The sequence below is a fragment of the Clarias gariepinus genome, chromosome 9, assembly GCF_024256425.1.
Source record: "Clarias gariepinus isolate MV-2021 ecotype Netherlands chromosome 9, CGAR_prim_01v2, whole genome shotgun sequence".
In the NCBI taxonomy this organism is placed as follows: Eukaryota; Metazoa; Chordata; class Actinopteri; order Siluriformes; family Clariidae; genus Clarias; species Clarias gariepinus.
Genome location: NC_071108.1, coordinates 37,558,892 through 37,578,145, shown reverse-complemented (window position 1 = coordinate 37,578,145; position 19,254 = coordinate 37,558,892). Strand labels below are relative to the sequence as shown.

Below are 19,254 nucleotides of genomic sequence, written 5' to 3'. Positions count from 1 at the left end.
CAGTAGTCACTCCACATACAGTACCTGTAGTATCGCATTTAAATACTGTTCTCTCACTCTTCTCTAAAAGTTACATCATTTATACAATCTGAAACACAATGTATCCAATATCACAAGGGAATAAATCACATGACCTGGGTTTGTAGTAAATCAGGGTCTTACTGGGTCTTAATCCAGAAATTCAACTTCATTAAAACACACATGTAACTTACTGTAGTGTCTCCAGTTTACAGTGTGGTTTATTGTAGTTCAGCTCAGGTTCAGCTCTCTCAGGTGTGATGAGGAGTTTGACCTCAGAGCTGAAGCCAAAGCAGCACAACCTTCATCTGTAATCCTACAACCACGCAACCTTCAGAGAGAAAAACATCTCACAGTTACAGTGTACATCACAACTCTGTGTGTGTGTGTGTGTGTGTGTGTGTGTTACAACCTGCTGGGGGGGCAGGTTGTTTTTGTTGTGTATATATGTATTGTCTCATGTGTGCAGGTCAGTCCCTTCCTGATTCCAGTCCAGGACTTGCAACTCTCCTCCTCGGCTCGTGTGATTGTCTCCGCCCCGATGACATCATCATTGGCCGACAGTATTTAACCACCCCAGAAGCCAGTGCTGGGGTGGCTTTTGACTGCTCAGCATATTCTTTGTCTGTTGTATTTGCTATTTCTGGTGGTTGATGTGTGGATTTTTGGTTCATTTATTTGGTCTATGGGTTTAGTCAGTCTGTAAAACTTAGTATCTTTTGTATGTAAGTAAATGTCTAGTCTCTGTGTAAAGTGTTAGTGTTTTCATGTATATATTTCTTCTTTTTTTCACCGGTTGTAGGGGTGTGGCTGCCATTTTTTTGTTGGGTGTGGGAGGGTTTTTTTTCTTAACTGTTTATGGATAGGGAGTTAGGTTAGCAAATTGTGTTTTATTTCTGTTTTCTTTTGTAGGGAAGTTAGAGCTTTCCTTAATTAGTTCTTCTGTTTGTTGTTTTGGCCTTGGTCCACCCTGAAGTTCACACCGGTTATTTTGTATAGTACCTTTTTCAATATATAATTTTCAATCCATTACCTGTGTTTCGTTTTTGAATTGAAACAGTACCACACTCCTTCTTTAGCTTACCATTATTCATTCACCTTTAATATCGCTGTGCGGCCCAACCCTAGACTGGGTCGTAACAGTGTGTGTGCGGTGTGTGTGTGTACCTCAGTATCTCCAGTGTACAGTGTGGATTCTCCAGTCCAGCAGAGAGCAGCTTCCCTCCTGAATCTTGCAGGTTATTGTGACTCAGGTCCAGTTCTCTCAGTCTGCTGGAGTTTGAGCTGAGAACTGAGGACAGAACTCTACAGCTTACATCTGTCAGGTTACACTCACGCAGTCTGGAAGAGAAATGATAAAATATCAGAACACTGATCTTTCTCTCTGACACACACTAAACTTTACCACATAACAGAAACGTGTGTGTGTGTGTGTGTGTGTGCGCGCGCGTGTGTGTGTGTGTTTTGTAATCAGAGGTGAAAAGTAATGAATTGCATTTACTTGCATTACTGTAATTGAGTAGATTTTTTGTGTACATCTACTTTTTAAAGTAGTTTTTAAAATCTGTAATTTTACATATTCGCTACTGAGTAAAAAATGAATGAATTAAAATGAAAAATAATACAAATAATACAACGGGGGAGGAAAAAAATGCACCCTGGAAACCACTGCATTGATTGCTTGATGGAGAACAAACGAGCTAAATTCACAAGAACGATGGAGACGGACTAAACAGATGCCAGTGATGCAGACACAGCTGAAAGTGAAATGCCAACAAATTCTTATGCCTTACCCCTGGTCATATTTAAGCGACCACTTTGATTTCGAGCACAACAAAGGGAACAGATTTATTATGCAATGGTGTTCCATTCCCCATCCCACCCCCGCTGTTAAAAAAAAAGTAACTCAGTACCTTTTACTTTTTAATGAGCTACTTTTTACTTTTACTTGAGTAGATTTTTATAAGGGTAACTTTACTTGTACTTCAGTAAAAGTTCACTAAAGTAACATTACTTTTACTTGAGTAAAACATTTTATTACTCTTTTTACTTCTGGTTGTAATGATTTTGATTATTTATCCTTATTGTGCCTTGAAAAAAAACAGACAACTGAGTCAGACTTGGAGAAAACGCTGCTGTCTTTTGTTTATTCACTGGAGACTCTATAGTTCACTGTTAGTTAACAGGCTTAACATTTGTCGGGTTCTTGAGGAGTCTTATAAGGGCAATGTAGCTTATTACTAAAAGCGCCGAGCAGCGGTCATTTGACCGCTATGGAAAAAAAAAATACTGCACACTCGATCAAATTCCAGTACCCTCCTTTCATGACTTTTCCTAGATCTGTGAGCTTAATCACCTGCATGCTTGCATTTTTAAAATCGCACCGGTAAAAGCCAGTATAAAGCTATTTTGCTCTTATTTACGTGAAATTCCTGACAGCTGCCCGGCGATCATGCTGTTTCCTGCCTTTTCCAACCTTCAATTCTTATTTTTCTCAGCAGATGGCGCAAGGGATGGCGCATACTATCTATGCTTCATTCAGTGCGTATATCTAACTATCTCAGGTTTCATTCCATATACTGTATGCAGTTTATATATATCCGTGAAATATCGACAATTCACCATTCATTCCCGCGTTGATAATCAGCGATATTTTATAAGGAGATTTAGGGATTTAGCTCTAATTATTTTTATAACATTTTAAGAAATTTCATTAGTTCGTTTATTCTATTTGAAGCTTCTGAACTTCTCATATGTATTTTTAGTGTGACAGTGCTTTAGATGGAGCAGGAGCAGCAATTTAGTTCTGAACTCGCTTCCGTGAAATTATCGCTAAAACAATGTAATGACCCCTCCTGAGGATATAAAGCTTTATTATTGTGTTTGAATAAATCAGATATACCACAGCAGACAATAAACTATGCTATGTCAAACACCACGATTATGCCTTGTTTCGTTCAGTGTTGCTAGGTAACGGACCACGCTCCTAATCGGCGGGAACGCGGTGCACTTGGCCACGGTGTATTATAAACCTGTGGAATGTTTCACAGTTTATGCTCACATAAGATTCATGTAATAAAAGTGAGGAAAATGTGGAAGTGATGTGTGGCCACTTAATGAGAACTAATCCAAGGATTTCGGTAACTACACTGAGTTTAACATCTGCATAGTGACACTAAACAGCTAAACAACTTCACTTTTCTGTTTACCTCTGAGAAAAAAAGCTGTAAGTCACACACACCTCCACACACAAACAGGGCTGAAGCCACTAACCCAAACACGAAGGGTGAACAGCAACCCCTCCCGCAAGGCATGATGGTCGCCAGCCGAAGCCCCGCCTACGCCACACTGCCCCCACCCGAGCTGTGACCGTCCCCGATCGTCCCCGACCGTCCCCGATCACCATGACGTCCCCGATCACAAAGACTCAGTCTTTGAGGCGTGAAGGCTATCAGCGCTGGCGTATGAATGCCTGAGTCCTTTTGCGGAGGAGGGAGGAGCGCAAACATTGTCCTGAGGCGGCCTCCTCGATGTTTTGCCAGCAAGCGGCTGATAGGGAGCGAGACGGTCTCTGTGAAGCACAACCACTCGCGCCCGCCCCGCCAACCGCACCCGGTAGACGACATCAGAGAGCTGGGCAAATCACCGTACAGGGTCCCACCCAGTGGGACGTAAGCTTGGGCGAGAGCCCCCTTTTCCTTACGGGGAAATACACCCATACCCGCTCTCCAGCAGCAAAGTCTCGGCCCCGGCTGTGAGTGTCATAGACCCGTTGCTGCTTAAACCCGGCGTCCGCCTAGTGTTTACGCGCCAACTCATGGACCCGGAACAGTTTGTCCTTCAGGGAACAAAATTAATCCAGCCCAGGCTTCATGGGTAAATCCGGTTTTGGAGGTGGCCCGAACACCAGGTACACGGGGGGTGCGGAGCTTACGTCCGAACATTAAAGCAGCTGGCGTTAGCTGCGATCACTCCTGTACTGCTGTGCGGTATGCCCAGAGCACGAAGGGCAAATGTTCGTCCCAGTCCCGTTGCCGATCGCTGCTAAGCACGGCGAGTTGTGTGGTGAGAGTCCGATTAAACCATTCCACGAGGCCGTCACTTTGAGGATGAAGGGGCGTGGTGCGGGTCTTTTTCACCCCGAGGTGCTCGCACACTGCTGCAAACACCTCCACCTCAAAATTTTGCCCCTGATCGCTGTGCAGCTGCTCCGGGGTGCCGAGTCGGCTGAACACCTTATCCACCAGCACTCGAGCTGTGGTAGAAGCGCTCTGATCAGGAACAGCAAATGCCTCCGGCCATTTCGTGAAGTAATCTACGATTACCAGCACATAACGGTTACCGCGATCGGAAACAGGAAACGGGCAGAGAATGTCCATGCCCATACGCTATATAGGTGCACCCACCCCAAAGTCCTGCAGAGCGCTGGTCGGGGCCCTTCTTTGCCGGGCAGAGGTCGCATTGGTGGACAAAGAATTCACTGTCCGTATGACAGCTCGGCCAGTAGAACCGAGCACACAACCGCCGCAGCGTTTTAGTCACCCCAAAGTGTCCAGAACCGGCATGTCCATGCACCATCCCTAGCACACATGCCCGCAAAGTCCTCGGTACTAGCAGCTGAAAACATTCGCCAGCGCCGCACGGCTGTTTCCAGTGGCGGTAGAGTAACCCTTTCCGCAACGCTAGGCGGGTAAACTGCGAGTAGAGCTTTTACCTCTAGCCCTAAATGAGCGACCGCGGTATAATCCGGTCACAGGGCCGCTTTAACCCAACCTAGTACCTGCTGCAGAACCGGGTCATTCTCCTGCTCGGCAACGAGCTGATCACTGTCCAGCTGTGGCACAGGCGAAGCGACTGTGGACGCTGCCCTAGACGAGGCAGTAACTCGGCTGCATGCCAGCCTGGTCGGCTGATCACCCCCGGCGGGTCCGAAGGATTGAGCGGGGGGGATGTTGCGGATCGGTGGTTTTGGAGGTTGAGCTACGGCACAACCGCACATGTGCTCTTCAATCTGCTCGCAGTACCGACAACGCTCTTTTCTGTACGGCCGGCGGGATAAAGCGTTTGCGTTAGCGTGTAGTTTCCCGGCTCGGTGCTGAATGGTGAAGCTGCCCCTCGGGCTCTTTAAAACTGAGCAGCCAAACTAGCGAAGCGTGATCAGTCTGCAGCAAGAAGGGTTTTAAAGATGCGACGGCTGCTAACAGCTCACGCCGCGTGACGCAATAATTCCTCTCACCCAGACAACGCGCAGCTGAAATAAGTAACAACACGCTCTTGGTTACCGGAAACTTGAGACAGTACAGCCCCCAGTCCTACATCGCTCGCATCGATGGCACTTTTTGGGATTGAGCTGCAAATTTGCCCGCCGGATAGCCAAAAATACCTCCCGTAGGTTAGCTAGCACGACCTCAAACTCCTTGCCGTGCACCAGTAAATCGTCCAGGTAGACGACTCAACAGTTGCGAGGAATATCTGCCACCACTTTCTCCATCAACCGTTCAAACCTAGATGGAGCGTTACATAGGCCAAAAGGCATGCGCCGAAATTGCCATAGCCCTTGCCTGATCGAGAACACGGTTTTAGGTCGTGCTTCTGGGGCGAGCTCTACTTGCCAGTACCCGCTACGCAGATCCAGTGAGCTAAACCAAGCCCGCAACATGTTCCAGCGCATCATCTATCCGCGGCAACAGATAAGAGTCCTACCCAGTTACCTCGTTCGACCGCCGGTAAACGACACAAAACCGCCAAGAATAATTTTTATGCACGAGCACAACCGGTGAAGACCACGGTCCAGACGCCGGCTCAATGATGCCCGAGTTGGCCATCTCACGCAGCTTCTGTTCGGCGACAGCCCGTTTAGATGCAAACGAACAGGGGCTGCGTTTCCCGAATCGATCGTGGGCTGCACCAAATTGGTATGGGTGCATTCGCGCTCGAAAATATCCACGAACTCGTGAAGGAACGACCTCAAAGTATCGGCCTGTATTGGATTCAACCCCGCGCTGCTACGCTGCAGAAGATCGCCCATTATACTCGCTCGGTCTGGTACCGAATGTTCCGTCCCCTGGGTGTGCCGCAGTGGTTTAGGTACTAGCAACCTGGCTACCCCAAAATTACCACGCAGAGTCCCGTCAGTTAGATTCAGCACCGCACCCCACTTTTTAATGTCCAACCCCAAAATGCACTCATCCTCAATGTCTCCCACAAAGAATTCATGTGAATGAACACACTCACCTACTTTTACTCGCACCGCGCAACAAGCCCGTATCTTCATGTAGGCCGGTGCCGCTTACCGGATGTGCTTGCAGAGCCGCGGCGGTTGGAGTCCCCGAAGAACCGCATGACGAGCTAGCTCTTCCGGCTTGTCGTGCTCGAATTCCGGGTAGCCCGCGAATCGCTAGCTCCTTGCACGCTGCCTCGCACGCTGGTGTAAAAACCTTCTTACGGTCGCCCGCGCTGAACAGGAAGTGGAGCAACTCCCGCAGCTTTGCCCAGTCCTTCCGCTTATCGGCCCGGAGATCTTCCAGCGCCTGGAGCGCGTCACCCTCCAGCGAGAGAGTGGCTAGCTCTACTTGGGCGAGGAATGCGTGGGGTTCAATGGCGCCGTTGTAGGAAGAAAGGCGTAGCTGCAGATCGCTTCCCTGGCAGACAGAGCTGTAGCTTGCTCCGGCGCTTGCGCAGCGTCGACGTAGGGCTCTGCCCCGAGATCCAGTGCCAGGACTTTTTGTAGGTCGCTCGTGGTGCGCTTCAACTCAGGGGCCAGGGGTAGCTCAGTGGTTAAGGCATTGGACTATGGTTCGGAAAATCCCAGGTTCAAACCCCACAACCACCAAGTTGCCACTGTTGGGCCCTTGAGCAAGGCCCTTAACACTAGAACTACCAGGTTTTTCTGACCCCTCCAGCCCTACCAGAGGTAGGCCAAATGGCCCCTTGGTTTTAAACTAACAACTTAATTACTGACAATTGACTCCCATTCATTTGTTAAAGGGTGGCCGATTGGAATGTGTCACTCCCCTTCCCCCCACAAATGGAAGGGCAGAGTAAGAAAAGCTTTGAAGGACACTGGGAAACCATATTTAAATCGAAGAGGAGAACAAAAACCAGGGAAAAATCCACCTAAAGAGTTGAGTGGAAGAAGCGTATGTGTGATGTGATCTCTCTCTCTCTGAACACGCTAAGGAGCACTAAACGCCACAAAAACAGTTAACCTATCAAAATAAACCACATACCATATATAATAATTTAAATGTACATAATTAAGGTCAAAAACACACACATATATATATATATATATATATATATATATATATATATATATATATATGTAAATATCAGGATTACATCATAATTCTTTCTCATTGATTTGACTATTTTGCAAGTTGTCTGAGACGTACACACAAACTAATTAGACTTTTTTTTTATAAAAAGAAAGCCTTTCAGGTAACAAATTAAGTATAAAATAAAGTAAAGAGCAGAATGAGCAAAGATAAAAATCTTTGTCAATTTATCTTTGTTATTCGAATAGATACACATTACAAATAAACATAATATGAATATAAAACAAAGTTTTTATTTTTCGGGAAGATTAGGTGTATTCAGCAGTATTCAATTAACAAACATGAAAGGTGAAACACTATATGCTTACACACTTCATCCATCATTTCATTCTATTTTATCTTAAATATGTGTGAAGAATAAAGTGAACTTTATAGTTACTTACACTATGTGTATCTGTTATGAATAAAACACATGAGCAAATTAGATTTGAATGGGTTGTTATTGTTGCTTCCATAGACATCTTTGTGTATTTTACAAGCTCAACATGTGTTGTTTTACCAGTACATATGTTTAAATGTCTGAAACCTAAAATATGCCTTATGTGGTTAACCCCCTAGGGCCTGAGGTGATTTTGGGGCCCTTGAGATGTTTGGACATGTAATGTGTCACTCTCCTTCCCCCCAAGAAGTGTACTCTAAAGCACCTCACACATGGCTGTGATTTGGATGACTGTGGGCAGGGCTGTTTACTGATGACAAGCTAAACTTGGGAATAAAAGGGATAGTTTACTACATGCATTCACAATCTTCAAGAACTTATCGGTACGAACAAGCTGCAAAGATGCCAAGACATTACACTGCTGCTGAGGCTTTGGCTCTGCTGCAAAACAATGGGTGGCCCATTGTAATGTGTCACTCCCCTTCCACCCAAGAAGTGTACTCTAAAGTACCTCACACGTGGCTGTGGTTTGGATGACTGTGGGCAGGGCTGTTTACTGATGACAAGCTAAACTTGGGAATAAAAGGGATAGTTTACTACATGCATTCACAATCTTCAAGAACTTATCGGTACGAACAAGCTGCAAAGATGCCAAGACATTACACTGCTGCTGAGGCTTTGGCTCTGCTGCAAAACATGGACTCTTGTGACTTGGATGGTGGGGAAGTATCCATTCACTTGCAAGAGAGTTCGGACTCTGACATGTCTTCAGGTAATGAGATATGTTCCAGGTTAGAAAGTAGAACTCCTCTTAAGAAGAAAAGTCGGCTGGAGACACAGACCACACAGAAGAATTCCAGCTATGAGACGGCAAAAGATGGCACAGTGTGGGTTGAGGAAGAAGTAGGGAGGCCGCTCCCTCACGGCCAACTAGAAACATATACATGTGATGGAGAGCCAACAGGAGAAGTCAGAAGAACCATCAAAAATCGCTTGCAGAGCTTCTTGTTTTTGGTTAGTTGGGACATCCTTCACACTATAAGAAAATGTACAGTTGAGTATGGCCGCAGGATGGAAGCAGATTGGGACATGTCTGTCCATGAACTGATGGCGTTCATCTCCATCCTTCTCTGGAGGGGGGTGATCAGAATTCCGTCGCTGGCTGATGCATGGTCGGCAACATTGGGGATCTCGCACGTCAAGAGCACGATGGCCCGAAACCGCTTCCAGGACATCATGAGACACCTACGCTTCGATGACAAGGACACACGCACTCAACGCGTAGCAACGGACAAGTTCGCGGCAATCTTAAACGTTTGGCAGATGTTTGTTACTAACTGCATCAAGTCTTACAACCCGGGCCAGCACATCACTGTCGACGAGCAACTTTTTCCAACCAAGTCTCGCTGTCCTTTCCAGCAGTACATTGCCACAAAACCTGACAAGTTTGGAATCAAGTTTTGGGTTGCATGTGACTTGAAGTCAAAATACATGTGCAACGCTATCCCTTATCTTATATCTATATCTTATCTTATAGCCAGATATGTGCCAACAGACAATTGAACTGCTAAAATACTGGTCACTCACACACACACACACACACATACACAAACACCAGATGTTGCACACTTATATAAATATATATTTTTCTATTAGTGGTAGTAGTTTTTATGCTGGGAGAAGGCTACGTGGAGATAAATGAGTGGAATTTACATACCATTTGTCTTCAGTATGCCTCTTCTATGCTTTTCTTTTTATTCTATTTTATTGTGTTTTCTTATTGTGTCAATTTGTTGGGCAGTCATGCCGTACCGTGTATGTATGTGAATGTGACAAATAAAATTTGAATTTGAATTTATGTTGTATGTTTTTTGTTTAAGAAAATAAACGCTTTGAACTTTGGAATCTTTGAATAAATTTTTTCTACACCAATTGTACCCATGGTATGGCCCCTTACATATTGCTCCTAGATGACTGTGATCCCTGATTGTAAAGTCAATAGCACCTTGTACGTCGCTCTGTAAGTAATTGCCACATTTACAGAACAAAGGCAACTGTTCACACGTGATTAAGGATATTAGGTAAAAACAACCGGGCCAAGTGGCCCCTCTCTGGTAGAGCTAGGGGGATAGGGCCAAATGGCCCCTCTCTCGTAGTTCTAGTGTTAACCCTCAACTGCTCAGATGTATAATGAGATAAAAAAAAAAATGTAAGTCGCTCTGGATAAGAGCGTCTGCCAAATGCCTAAATGTAAATGTAATGTAACTCATTACTCTCCATCCCACTTCTGACACCAATGTAGCATTTTACCACCGGAAAGGACGTTGGAGAGACGAGTGAGCTTAATTGCTGCCCAATGCAATGGCTGGGACTTTATTCTGCACACAGCATGTATAGCACGAGCAGCACACTCACACGAGAACCTACATCCAATTCAGCCTAAGCATAAACCAGCGCACATTCAACACGTCACATACACCTCCACACACGAACAGGGCCGAAACCACTGACCCAAACACCCTTCCCCAACAGGGTGAACACACAGCAACCCCTCCCGCAAGGCATGATGGTCGCCAGCCGAAGCCCCGCCTATGCCACAATATTTATAATTTTTATAACAAGAAGATAAAAGTTTGGTCTGTGCAGTTAGTGCCCTTGTAGAGAATCAATAAGTATTGGATAAAAGATTTCCTTAATGAAATATGAATCAGACAGGCTCTGACGGACAAGTAGCCAACAATTAACACCTCCCAACCCCCTCTTAAAAGAGTGCCATAGTCGATTGTTAGTTTTAATGATTTGACTAAAACTAATTACACCGTCAGTCTATTGTTATATAGCGGCACTCAGGTGTAAAAACCAGCTAACACACAAACACAAATGCTGCCACTGTGAGACATGGCGGTAAAACCAAAATACAGCTTGAGTACCATCTGTATCACTAAAATAGCTATTACACTAACAAGGTGTATTAGCGTTGGGGGAGGGGGGGCTTTGGGGGCGGGGTGTGGATGGAGGGAAGGAGGCAACAACCTGATAGGGCGATCTTTACAGTGCGTGTATATGTATGTGTGTGTGTGTGTGTGTGTGTGTGTGTGTGTACCGCAGTATCTCCAGTGTACAGTGTGGATTCTGTAGTCCAGCAGAGAGCAGCTTCACTCCTGCATCCTGCAGGTTATTGTGACTCAGGTTCAGTTCTCTCAGCCTGGAGGAGTTTGAGCTGAGAACTGAGGACAGAACTCTACAGCTTTCATCTGTCAGGTTACACAAACACAGACTGAAAGAGAAATGAACACACACGCAGACACACATGTAATCATTACTGCATGACCCCATTACACACATCTACCCTGTAGAGGAACCAGCTGCTATGGCCTTTCAGTCATCCTCTGGATACGGATCAACATTTTACTGCTAATCATTTACAGATGTTTATGTTGTTGTCTCATGTTCACACACACACACACACACACACACTGTTAATAAAGTTGCCTGGTTTACTTTCCATCAGGTTTATGTCACGAGCCAGCCACCTCCTGCTAACACCTCACAATCCTAACTCCACCCCAGAGTTTTCAGCACGCCCAGCGTTCATCACAGCACACCTGAATCTGATTACGGATCACCCCTAGGCTTTAAAAGCAAGCTGAGCGCCCCTGTTGGTGCCGCAGTATCTCGCTCGTGTGCCTTACGTCTTTGTGAATATTATTGATTCCTTGGATTTTGTCTCGTTGCCGACCCAGCTCCCCTTTGGACTCCTCTTTCGTCTCGTCCCTTCTGCTTACCTTGCCTGATTCTCGGACTGATTCCCGTGTATGACCCTGCCTGTATTAGTTTCCTGACTTCAGTCTCGCCCTTTGGATTTGTTTTGTTCACGCGGCTGGATCTACTGGTTATCGACTCTTACCTGGTTAAAGACGCCGATTGTGTTCTTCGGTCCACGGCCAGTGACGCACCCCGCCGCGGCGCAAGAAGACTTCCGCTTCTTTGGAGGACCTCCCTCGACGCGCGCCGTGCTCATACTTCTCACGGACGTAAGTCGGAAACCCCTGCACCTCTATCCTCGACCGCAACGCGAACCCACGTCAGGAATCCGCATAGCGCTTGGCCGCTCTCTGCGCTACATCCGAGGATAATTTGTGCGCTCCCACTTCCGGGTTCACGGAGGATCCCCTGACGTCGTTGCCCGGACTCCCGCTACGTCACAAGGTATTCCCCAAAGCACCCTGTGCACGCCTTGACTGACTCTCTCACACACACACACACACACACGCGCCGCCCCCTGCTGCGCGTTTACTCTCTCACACACACACATACTCGTGCCGCCCCCTGCTGCGCGCTGACTCTCACAAACACACACACACACTCACACACACACACACACACTCCCCCTGTGGCTGTAACTTAACCCTTTAATCCCCTAATTAATTCCCTTGAGAGTATCTGTGTCTGCTATTGGGTCTTTTTCCTCTCCTGCCTTTTCCCCCTCCGTGACAGTATACTGCGGCCATGGCAGACCCAGCAGACACTTCTTCCCCCAGGGCGGGCCTCCGCACCAGACTCCAGTCCAGGACGAGTAACCAAACCGAGGCTAGGCTTCGCCAGACCGTCGCCCAACAGGGTGCTCTTATTAATTCTCAGCAGCAAAGCCTCCAACAGATGTCACAAAGTCTGTCACAGTTGTCAGCCCAGTTTCAGCAGGTCTGTTCGGTTCTCCCAGCTACACTCGCACCCCTGGCTCAGCATGACCGCCCAGCACGGCACGAACCTCGCCTACCGAACCCTCAACCCTACGGCGGAGACCCTGGCACCTGCCGCTCATTTTTATCACAATGCTCTCTGCTACTTGAACTCCAACCCTCGGCTTTTCCTACGGAGCGCTCTAAGGTGGCATACATAATCACCCTGCTTACGGAGAGAGCCCGGGAGTGGGAAACGGCCGTCTGGGACGCTAACGACCCTTGCTGCGCCACCTTCAGCGCCTTCACAGAGGAGATGAAGAGAGTGTTCGACCGCTCCCATGTGGGAAGGGAGGCCGCTAGGCAGCTCTTGGAGCTCCGTCAGGGTCCCCGATCTGCTTATGACTACGCCATTGAGTTCCGAACCCTGGCAGCCGCCGCTCAGTGGGACACTCAGGCGCTTTACGATACCTTCCTGAATGGGCTCTCTGAACCAGTTAAGGACCAGCTGGTCTCTCAGCAACTTCCTGGAGACCTAAATGGGTTAATGGACCTAGCAGGGCGAGTGGACTCACGCCTCCGACGTAGGCACCGCACTTTTAGCCAGACCGGGCAACGGGTTGGAACTTCTTCCTCACTGACCATGCCAGTTGCCGCCCCTGCTGAGCCCATGCAGATCGGACGAACCCGGATCTCACCAGAGGAACGGCAAAGCCGGATGCAGGCTGGAGCATGCCTCTACTGTGGTCAGGTTGGGCACTTGCGTCTGCAATGCCCGGTAAAAGCCAGGACCCCCAGTGAACCTAGGCACACTGGAGGGGCGCACCCAAGAGCAGCTGCCTAGAGGCCGTCCAGTCCTTCCCGTTACGCTCTTCCTGGGCAATCAGCCCCACGTAGCCCATGCCCTCGTCGACTCCGGTTCCGACCAGAATATGATCAGCGCCACAAGGGTCAAGGAACTATGCATTCCTACTCTTCCCCTGAACATCCCATTGTGCGTCCACGCTCTTGATGGAACGCCACTCCCTCCTATTACCCGACGCACCACTCCGGTAACCCTAAGGACCTCTGGGAATCACTCGGAAGAGATTTCCTTTCTCGTTATGGACAGAGCTCAGTGCCAGTTGGTGCTTGGTCGTCCGTGGCTTGTTCGTCACAACCCGCGCGTGGACTGGAGGAACAATACCATACTCGAATGGAGCCCTCTCTGCCTGGCCTCTTGCCTGAAATCTGCTCTTTGCCCCACCGTAACATCAGGACCCCCTGAGGATTTTCCCGACCTTTCCGTGCTCCCTCATGACTACATCGACCTCAAGGCTGTGTTCAGTAAATCCCGGGCCGTCTCTCTTCCACCTCATCGTCCGTACGACTGCGCAATTGACCTCCTGCCTGGCACTACCCCGCCTCGGGGCTGTCTCTTCTCACTTTCACATACTGAAAGGAGGGCCATGGACCAATACATCTCTGAGTCATTAGCCGCCGGCATCATTAGACCATCTTCATCACCCGCTGGGGCGGGGTTTTTCTTTGTGGCCAAAAAAGATGGTACCCTCCGTCCTTGCATAGACTACAGGGGGCTGAATGACATCACCGTAAAGAATCGGTACCCCCTGCCACCGATGTCCACAGCCTTCGACCTCCTGCAGGGGGCCCAATTCTTCACGAAATTGGATCTTCGCAGCGCCTATCACCTGGTCAGGATAAGAGAAGGGGATGAGTGGAAGACCACCTTTAACACCCCGTCGGGTCATTACGACTATCTGGTCATGCCGTTTGGGTTAGCCAACGCCCCGGCCGTGTTCCAAGCTCTAGTCAATGACGTCCTCAGGGATTTTATAAACGTCTTTGTCTTTGTATATCTAGACGACATCCTCATCTTCTCGCGTTCCCTGGAGGAACACAAGATACATGTCTGTCAGGTTCTCCAGAGGCTGCTTGAGAATCAGCTGTTCGTCAAGGTCGAAAAATGCAAGTTCCATAGTAGCACAGTCTCCTTCCTGGGCTTGATTGTTGCCCCGTCTAGGATACAAATGGACCCTGCCAAGCTGAAGGCAGTCACGGGCTGGCCTGCCCCAACAACACGCAAGGAACTTCAGCGCTTCCTGGGGTTCGCTAATTTTTATAGGCGGTTCATCCACAATTATAGCTCAGTAGCCGCTCCACTCATCTCGCTAACTTCAGCCAAGACCCCATTCATCTGGTCGGAGGAAGCGGCTAGGTCCTTTCAGGATCTGAAGAGGCGATTCACTTCGGCTCCTGTTCTACTTCAACCGGACCCACGCCTTCAGTTTGTGGTTGAAGTGGATGCCTCCGACTCGGGTGTTGGAGCAGCCCTGTCTCAGAGGTCGCCCAAGGATAATAAACTGCATCTGTGCTGCTTTCTCTCCCACCGACTTTCTCCGACCGAGAGAAACTACAGTATTGGCGACCGGGAGCTGCTGGCAGTGAAACTCGCTCTGGAAGAATGGAGGCACTGGCTAGAGGGCAGTGAAGTCCCATTCCTGGTTTGGACGGATCATAGGAATTTGGAATATCTCCGTACCGCCAAACGCCTAAACTCTCGTCAAGCAAGGTGGTCCTTGTTTTTTTCACGTTTTAACTTCTCCCTATCCTACCGTCCGGGATCTAAGAACACGAAGCCGGATGCCCTCTCTCGCCAGTTCTCTCCTGCCAACGTTAAGGCACCTGAAGCCACCGTCCTGCCCCCTCATTGCCTCGTGGGAGCGGTGCTACTGGAGGTTGAATCGCGGGTCAAGAACGCGCTTTATCAACAGCCGGGCCCCTCACAGACACCAGAAGGCAAACTCTTCGTTCCAGAGGCAGAACGGTCCCACGTCCTGGAGTGGGGACATAGCTCGAGACTGGCCTGCCACCCCGGCGCGGCACGCACGCTGGCCCTGGTTCAGCAACGATTTTGGTGGCCCACCATGAGAGAGGACACTCGTCAATTCGTTAACGCCTGCGACTCTTGCGCCAGAAGCAAGACCAGCAATAAACCCCCCGCTGGCTTCCTTAGACCCCTTCCGATTCCTCGCAGGCCCTGGTCCCATATCGCCCTCGATTTCGTCACGGGACTCCCTGACTCGGAGGGTAACACCTGCGTGCTCACGGTGGTGGATCGCTTTTCCAAGGCAGCCCATTTCATCCCACTATCTGGACTCCCTACAGCCAAGGAGACAGACGAGCTCCTAATCATGCACGTTTTCCGGCTTCATGGACTCCCCACAGACATCACGTCGGATCGGGGCTCCCAGTTCACCGCCCGGTTTTGGTCTGCTTTCTGCAAATTAATTGGCGCTACCCCCAGTCTATCTTCGGGCTATCACCCACAGACCAACGGCCAGGTGGAGCGAGCTAACCAGGATCTCGAAACAGCCATTCGGTGCATGGTCACAAAGGAACCCCATTCCTGGAGCCGGATGTTACCATGGATCGAGTACGCCCACAACTCCCTACCCACATCAGCCACGGGTCTCTCCCCCTTTCAGTGCTGCCTCGGTTATCAGCCTCCTCTGTTCCCGTCCCAGGAGGTGGAGGTCCCTTCAGCCCAAGCCTTTATTCGTCGGTGTCGGAGAACGTGGCTAAAGGCGAGATCTAGGATTCGCCGGACCGTTTCAGCCTTCAAACAACAGGCCGACCGGCGCCGCTCCAGGGCACCGTTATACCGCGTGGGTCAAAGAGTGATGCTGTCATCCCACTACATTCCACTTAAGACGACCTCACGCAAACTGTCTCCCCGATTCATCGGCCCATTCACCATCACCAGAATCATCAACCCCTGCACCGTCAGACTTCATCTGCCTTCCACCATGCGTCGGATAAACCCTTCCTTTCATGTATCCCAGATAAAACCCCTGGCCTCATGCCCACTGAATCCACCCACCCGCCCGGCTCCTCCTCCCCGTCTTATCGATGGTAGCGAGGCCTTTACTGTGAGCAAGCTTATGAAGGCCAGACGACGAGGCAGAGGCCTCCAGTACCTGGTAGATTGGGAGGGGTATGGCCCTGAGGAGAGGAGCTGGATTCCTTCCAGATTCATCTTGGATCAGTCCCTTATTGATGACTTCCACCGCCAACACCCCAACGCACCGGCCATTCCGCCAGGTGGCATCCGTAGGAGGGGGGGTACTGTCACAAGCCAGCCACCTCCTGCTAACACCTCACAATCCTAACTCCACCCCGGAGTTTTCAGCACGCCCAGCGTTCATCACAGCACACCTGGATCTGATTACGGATCACCCCTAGGCTTTAAAAGCAAGCTGAGCGCACCTGTTGGTGCCGCAGTATCTCGCTCGCGTGCCTTACGTCTTTGTGAATATTATTGATTCCTTGGATTTTGTCTCGTTGCTGACCCAGCTTCCCTTTGGACTCCTCTTTCGTCTCGTCCCTTCTGCTTACCTTGCCTGATTCTCGGACTGATTCCCGTGTATGACCCTGCCTGTATTAGTTTCCTGACTTCAGTCTCGCCCTTTGGATTTGTTTTGTTCACGCGGCTGGATATACTGGTTATCGACTCTTACCTGGTTAAAGACGCCGATTGTGTTCTTCGGTCCACGGCCAGTGACGCACCCCGCCGCGGCGCAAGAAGACTTCCGCTTCTTCGGAGGACCTCCCTCGACGCGCGCCGTGCTCATACTTCTCACGGACGTAAGTCGGAAACCCCTGCACCTCTATCCTCGACCGCAACGCGAAACCACGTCAGAAATCCGCATAGCGCTTGGCCGCTCTCTGCGCTACATCCGAGGATAATTTGTGCGCTCCCACTTCCGGGTTCACGGAGGATCCCCTGACGTCGTTGCCCGGACTCCCGCTACGTCACAAGGTATTCCCCAAAGCACCCTGTGCACGCCTTGTCTGACTCTCTCACACACACACACACACACACGCCGCCCCCTGCTGCGCGTTTACTCTCTCACACACACACATACTCGTGCCGCCCCCTGCTGCGCGCTGACTCTCACACACACACACACACACACACACACACACACTCCCCCTGTGGCTGTAACTTAACCCTTTAATCCCCTAATAAATTCCCTTGAGAGTATCTGTGTCTGCTATTGGGTCTTTTTCCTCTCCTGCCTTTTCCCCCTCCGTGACAGTTTAATAATGAGCTGTTAACCAGACTGGACTATCTGCTCTCTCCATCACCTGATACTCATTTATTTATTCCTTAATCTGAACAGCAAACACTTAAGGACTGTACAGTAAAATTATTGAATTAAATGTGAACAGTATTGATGAGATCATTAAATATTAATGTTGATGATCAGTTAATTTCCTATGTATTTCGAGTGATCAATCATTAAAAATTTCTAAAAGCCAGCAGCTGCATGTTTAGTTTGTGTTTTGCGCTCCAGAGCCGCTGCTGTTAGCAGAAACACTCGTCACTCCTGAGTAAAGCACATGTGTGTAATGAATAACTGCTCAGGCTCACAACAGGGTCAGTGGTTAATTATGCATAAGTTTATGGCTTAATATAATTTTAACTGATAGGTTACATAAATATTTACCCCCTGTGTTGTACCAGGCTGTACACATGTTTATTTCTCTTGTAAAGTTGGACATTTTAACATGAAGCTCTAAGGGATTTGCTTACTTAGTCCTAGACCAAGTGATCATTTGAGGAATTGCACATTTTGTACTTCCGGGTTGTCCTGATTTTTATAACTACAGATCACCTCTTGTCGTACTCGGTTGCTCCGTCACACTGCACTGTCAGTTCAGGTATTGTACACGGCCCCACCTCAGGTATCGGTCAAAGAAAATCAGTTTAATCATAAACAAAACAGTGTATTATTATTTGAGATGGAAATCACCAGGCGGGAATAAAAAATGTGTACAGTATGAGGGCTGCTAAAGCTTAGAATCAAGCCACAAAATAACAGAAATAAATAAATTAAAAGACGAACAAAGTGGAGAAAGTACATTATTGATACAAAAGAAAGAAAGAGGAGGATAAAGAGATATTAAATATAAAGCTGAATTGTGCTTCATGTTTGTTAGTCTTTGAGTGTCTTAAGAATATTAAAATTGCTACATGATTAAAGTCAATGCAAATATTATAATGTGACTGTAAATATTGACATTTCCCTCTTTGGATAATACTGTCACTGCCCTCACACACTCTTTAATGCTCTCTGTAAATGTGTGTTAATTTCATTTTGAAAAAAGTGTCGGCATTAATGTAAAGCTGTTTATAACTGAATGACTCGTCAGAAACAGAATTGAGCTCAGTGAGTCTTAAGCAGTAGTGCTTTTTGTCTGTTTCTTCTGTCCACTCGCCTACACACACTAAACTATCATGCTGATTGGATCTGCTGAGTGACATGTATAGCCACGCCCATTCTAAGGGAAAAAGCTTTAGATTACTAATATATTAATTTTTCTCATTTATTTGAAGAGCATCAGGGTCAAGATACAACTGTCACTGGGTACAGGTTTATATTGTCTCTTTACACTTGATTATTTTATTGTAAAGGATGATTAAATGCTTTAGTATGTATACAGACAGGGCGGGGTCTCGTTCAGAAATGATACTGATACCCTGACTTTGATACTAAGTCCTCAACAATACTTTTTTCAATACCAGTTTAATAAAAGTACAGTTAACCCTGGGATTGTGAGTATAATTGGTTCTGGAAACGATCTTGTAATCCAAAGCACGTGAATATTAAAGCGAATTTCTCCATAAGAAATAATGGAAACCCAAAAATGTAAACATATAAAAATGACTAATACAAAATATAAAGTAAAAATAAAACAGATTAACCTGCACTTTACCTTTGAAAAGAATCCTGACAGAGCAGTGTTTCCATTAGTGTGTGTGTGTGTGTGTGTG

At 48.0% G+C, this 19,254-nt stretch overlaps 1 protein-coding gene across 1 annotated transcript in view; it reads right to left on the bottom strand.

Moving 5' to 3' along the window:
- Positions 1 to 249: 249 nt before the first annotated feature.
- Positions 250 to 19,254, bottom strand: part of LOC128530464 (NLR family CARD domain-containing protein 3-like) — a 44,207-nt gene continuing 25,202 nt past the window's right edge. Inside the window, exons 5-7 of the mRNA XM_053504428.1 lie at positions 10,838 to 11,011; positions 1,186 to 1,359; positions 250 to 349 (exon numbers count right to left, since the gene is read on the bottom strand). Coding sequence (XP_053360403.1) covers positions 250 to 349; positions 1,186 to 1,359; positions 10,838 to 11,011 — 448 coding nt within the window. The remainder of the gene's footprint in view (positions 350 to 1,185; positions 1,360 to 10,837; positions 11,012 to 19,254) is intronic.